The sequence below is a fragment of the Xenopus tropicalis genome, chromosome 3 (assembly GCF_000004195.4).
Source record: "Xenopus tropicalis strain Nigerian chromosome 3, UCB_Xtro_10.0, whole genome shotgun sequence".
Taxonomy (NCBI): Eukaryota; Metazoa; Chordata; class Amphibia; order Anura; family Pipidae; genus Xenopus; species Xenopus tropicalis.
Genome location: NC_030679.2, coordinates 6,092,834 through 6,098,026, shown reverse-complemented (window position 1 = coordinate 6,098,026; position 5,193 = coordinate 6,092,834). Strand labels below are relative to the sequence as shown.

The 5,193-nt window shown below is 50.1% G+C and overlaps 1 protein-coding gene across 1 annotated transcript; it reads left to right on the top strand.

The window, feature by feature from the left end:
• Positions 1 to 2,583: 2,583 nt before the first annotated feature.
• Positions 2,584 to 4,800, top strand: LOC116409443 (zinc finger CCHC domain-containing protein 3-like). The gene is made up of 2 exons (XM_031898100.1): positions 2,584 to 2,979; positions 3,940 to 4,800. Exons 1-2 carry the CDS (start codon positions 2,584 to 2,586, stop codon positions 4,798 to 4,800), a joined length of 1,257 nt encoding a protein of 418 aa, XP_031753960.1.
• The last annotated feature ends 393 nt before the right edge of the window (positions 4,801 to 5,193 follow it).

Below are 5,193 nucleotides of genomic sequence, written 5' to 3'. Positions count from 1 at the left end.
GCTAAGGGGGCCCAGCCTGAAGGCCAGTTAGGGGGGATTTGGGGTGAGTGCTTATTTGTGCCCTGGGTACCCCTGGAACTATAGCAGGGTGACTGTTACCCCCAATGTTTCTATATATCTGTAAACCTTGTTATGGGCTAAGGGGGCCCAGCCTGAAGGCCAGTTAGGGGGGGATTTGGGGTGAGTGCTTATTTGTGCCCTGGGTACCCCTGGAACTATAGTGGGGTGACTGTTACCCCAATGTTTCTATATATCTGTAACCTTGTTATGGGCTAAGGGGGCCCAGCCTGAAGGCTCTTATTCATGTTCCCTAAATGGATTTGGTTTGAATGACAGTAAATACTGTGTTGAGAGCTAATTTACAACCAAACAGAAGGTGCTAAATTGGACCAGCATAGTAACCCATAGCAACCAATAGGACATCTGCTTTATTTGTCTAATTTGCAGCCCCAAAGCTAATTGTTGGCCGGTTGCTATGGGTTTGAGCGCAGGAGGAACGCAACATGTATGCACATAAATAGCTACCGCAGAGCGACACGCTGTTTCACTGGGGCCTATTTATAAAGCAGGGGAGCGCTAACAATCACTCGTTTGTCACAGAACAATAATTAGCGATGATATTGTCGGTTTATACGGTGTCAAAAAAACGTGAGAAGTTTCCCGGTAGTTATGGAAATTCGTGAAAGTCGTGAAATTTGGCTAAAATCCCATTATTTCAAGATCAGCAATAGCCCAGGCTACTGATTGGGTGGGGGGCACCTAATATAATGGCCCCCAGTCCAATGGTTCAGGCTTAAGTTTAATGACTTAATTTATAAATATTTGGAAGTTGCACGGCCGCGGAGAGTGTGGGCCCCCCCCCGGGAACGGCGTCCGGTATAGAAATGTTCCATTCGTTGCCCCAGTTACCGCCAACTGGGCCGGTGAGTGACAGGTGCGGAAGGGGAGGGGGCGGGGGAAGGAGCGCTGATTTGCATAATAATTACATAATCGTTAACTCTTGTATTTATAGAAGCACTTTCATAGCACTTTGCATTCCTAAATTGCATCCAAGTATCCTCTCCTCCCCGGCGCCGACACAAAGGCTTCATACGAAAGTGGAATTATAGTATATTTTCCTATCATTATCCCTGCGGCATCGCTTCCCACGGGCCCTAATTCATCATAACCGGCAACTTGATTGATAGGGATCAGAAAGGGCTTGTTTGGCCTCTTATACTATAGATTAACCTGCACCGGGAACGTTAATATACAAATATACAGAGAAGGAATGTTCTGGGCACACAATAAGCTGTACCCCCATACTGTACTGTCTAAGGGAAACACTATGGCACCTCCTACCCATATGTATAAATACAAATATACAGAGAAGGAATGTTCTGGGCACACAATAAGCTGTACCCCCATACTGTACTGTCTAAGGGAAAACACTATGGCACCTCCCTACCCATATGTATAATACAAATATACAGAGAGGGAATGCTCTGGGCACACAATAAGCTGTACCCCCATACTGTACTGTCTAAGGGAAACACTATGGCACCTCCCCTACCCATATGTATAAATACAAATATACAGAGAGGGAATGCTCTGGGCACACAATAAGCTGTGACCCCCGATACTGTACTGTCTAAGGGAAACACTATGGCACCCCCTACCCATATGTATAAATACAAATATACAGAGAAGGAATGTTCTGGGCACACAATAAGCTGTACCCCCATACTGTACTGTCTAAGGGAAACACTATGGCACCTCCTACCCATATGTATAAATACAAATATACAGAGAAGGAATGTTCTGGGCACACAATAAGCTGTACCCCCATACTGTACTCTCTAAGGGAAACACTATGGCACCCCCTACCCATATGTATAAATACAAATATACAGAGAAGGAATGTTCTGGGCACACAATAAGCTGTACCCCCATACTGTACTGTCTAAGGGAAACACTATGGCACCCCCTACCCATATGTATAAATACAAATATACAGAGAGGGAATGCTCTGGGCACACAATAAGCTGTACTCCCATACTGTACTGTCTAAGGGAAACACTATGGCACCTCCTACCCATTATGTATAAATACAAATATACAGAGAAGGAATGTTCTGGGCACACAATAAGCTGTACCCCCATACTGTACTGTCTAAGGGAAACACTATGGCACCTCCTACTCATATGTATAAATACAAATATACAGAGAGGGAATGCTCTGGGCACACAATAAGCTGTACCCCCATACTGTACTGTCTAAGGGAAACACTATGGCACCTCCCTACCCATATGTATAAATACAAATATACAGAGAGGGAATGCTCTGGGCACACAATAAGCTGTACCCCCATACTGTACTGTCTAAGGGAAACACTATGGCACCTCCCTACCCATATGTATAAATACAAATATACAGAGAGGGAATGCTCTGGGCACACAATAAGCTCCACCCCCATACTGAGAGCAAGCAGGTGGTGTGTGCTGCTGCAACTCCCAGGCCCTTTTTTGGGTCTGGGGGGGTATTTGGGAAAGGTTTTTGCTCAGTACTTTTCCCTTTCCCTGGAATTTAATAATGAGGGGAAAGATGAGTGACCCATCGGGTAGGAGAGTGGAGACCCGCTTGGGTTCTAGCAGGAGGGCTGCAGGAGCGGCGGCCATAACAGACAGCGCTGCTGCACAGAAAGCTATGCTGATTGGAAGAAAGAAGCGACCGGCACGTAAGACCTCACCTAGGAAAGTTCAAACTAGCTCACCTGGCTGTGTGGGAGCGTCTGCCCGGGGAATCCAGGCCGGCGTGCCTGCGGGAAGCTGTGGGACGGAGGCCTGGGAGGAACAGGAAGCAGGCGCCATGACCTCTGGGACCGGTGAGCAGGAGAGAGGCAGCATGGAGGTGCCGGGAGCAGCGGGGGAGAGCCCTGTCGCTATGGAAGTTGCTGAAAGTGCACTGAGTGAGGAGCCCAACATGGCCGCCGGCCCACAGGTACCTGCCACTAACTCACTGGGCTGTCAGGGCCGAGCATTGCAGCCGGGACTGTGTGCGGCTCAGCCTGAGGGGGAAGGGGGAGAGAGGCCGCAGCCTGAGGGAATCACTGACTTTATGCACAAAATGTCTGTGTTGGAGAGAAAGGAGGGAGATTTAAAGCTACGGATTGAGCTTTTGGCTGCTGATCTGGGACTGTGTAACGGGGGAAGGAGATCTGAGATAATAAGGGAATTGGCTTTTATTAATAAAGAACTAGAGGAGACCGAGCAGGAGATGGGCAGCACCATGGGGGCAATCGGGCCCGGGCAAGAACTGTGTGAGAATAGAGAGAGCTTCCAGCAAATGGAGCAGCCACATAAGCCCAAACCTGCAATGACTTTTCCTTTTTCCCAGGATGCTCAGCAGGCTGTAGTTTCACAGACTGTAACAGAGACTGCCCCATGTGACCTGCACCAACATACAGAGACTCTCTCTCTGAGTGGGAATGGGGTGAATGGCAGTGAGTTTGGGGTGAGTGGCAGTGGGAATGGGGTGAATGGCAGTGAGTTTGGGGTGAATGGCAGTGAGTTTGGGGTGAATGGCAGTGGGTTTGGGGTGAATGGCAGTGAGTTTGGGGTGAATGGCAGTGGAAATGGGGTGAGTGGCAGTGGGAATGGGGTGAGTGGCAGTGGGAATGGGGTGAGTGGCAGTGGGAATGGGGTGAGTGGCAGTGGGAATGGGGTGAATGGCAGTGGGAATGGGGTGAGTGGCAGTGGGAATGGGGTAAATGAGACTGTTGGTTCAAGAGGGGGAAGTAAAGGAGATGGATTTCCCGGGAGGGGGGAGAGGGGGGTACATGGGGGGGCTGGTGGAACAGGGGGCAATGTATCTTATAGTGATGCTGTTACTAATAGTGATACCAGGGATGGGGCAGCAGACAGGATTGTGCGGGGGGCAGAGAGGGCTTTGTTGCCCCAGACTGAGGTGGCAGAGCCGGGCAAGAGGAGGAACGTAGTGAAGATTAAGTGGGTGCAGGGGAGAGAGGGGTTCCCGGGCAGGAGATACGTAGCCAGGAGGCTGATCAAGGAGACCCTGGGTTTCACCCCAGATGATGTTTATGCCCTAGTCACTGTCACTGATACGGAGTTTGACTTGAGCTTTAAGTTGCCCCAGGGGCTGGATGAATTTTGGAAGGGGTATGAGAGAGAGAGGGGCTCGGCCGTGTGGAACGGATTTGAGGTTATTCCGGTTTCAAAGCCGGAGGTTAAAAATGTGACAATTATTTTTAAAAGCGAGTCCATAAATGAGGAGGATGTGATGTTTTGGCTAAAGCGGCAGTGCCAGGTACTCTCCCCTTTAAAGAGAATCTATGATGAAGAGGGTTTTTGGATAGGGGGGTGGAAGGTCCAGGTGAGACTGCACTCTCATCTCCATGTGCAGAAACATCTCCCCAACTCTCTGTTTCTAGGGAAGGACAGGGGGGTGTGTTTCTATGTGGGCCAGCCCCGGGTCTGCTTTAAATGCGGCTCCAATAGGCATCTGGCCGGCAAATGTACCGTACAGAAATGTGCCTTTTGTGGGGAGGTGGGACACCCAAGCAAGGACTGTGTCACCATTAGGTGCAATCTCTGCCTGAAACTGGGCCACGCACACCGGGATTGCCCCGACGCCTGGCATAACGTCCAGAAACAGTGCCCAAACCTGCTGGCGGAACTGAGGGAGGGTATGGGGGGCGAGGAGGGACCGGAGACTCAGGGAGTAGCGCAAAGGGGGACTGAGGGAGGAACAGATTTGGGGAACGGAGGAAGTACTTCTGGGGAAGGGGGTGGAGCTCACTGAGAGGGAGGAGCAAGGGGCGGAGAAACAGGATTGGCGGGTGGTTGGTGGAAACTCAAAGAAAGTAAATAAGAGAAAGGCTGTGCCCAAAGAGATGGCGGTAGAAACAGAAAACAGATTTGATTTGTTAGGGAAATCCTGGGCTGCAGTTATGGAGGAGGAAGAGGAGGTTTCGGTGAGACTGGGAAAGGAAAGGGAGGAGGAAGAGGAGGTTTCGGTGAGACTGGGAAAGGAAAGGGAGGAGGAAGAGGAGGTTTCGGTGAGACTGGGAAAGGAAAGGGAGGAGGAAGAGGAGGTTTCGGTGAGACTGGGAAAGGAAAGGGAGGAGGAAGAGGAGGTTTCGGTGAGACTGGGAAAGGAAAGGGAGGAGGACAGGAAGGAAAAAAGGAAAAGTGT

What these genes read in the sequence shown, in the direction of transcription:
- LOC116409443 (XM_031898100.1), top strand. Translation starts at nt 2,584, where the DNA reads ATGAGTGACCCATCGGGTAGGAGAGTGGAGACCCGCTTGGGTTCTAGC. An exon ending in ACATGGCCGCCGGCCCACAG is followed by an intron (nt 2,980 to 3,939) that starts GTACCTGCCACT and finishes TTGTTGCCCCAG; the next exon opens with ACTGAGGTGGCAGAGCCGGG.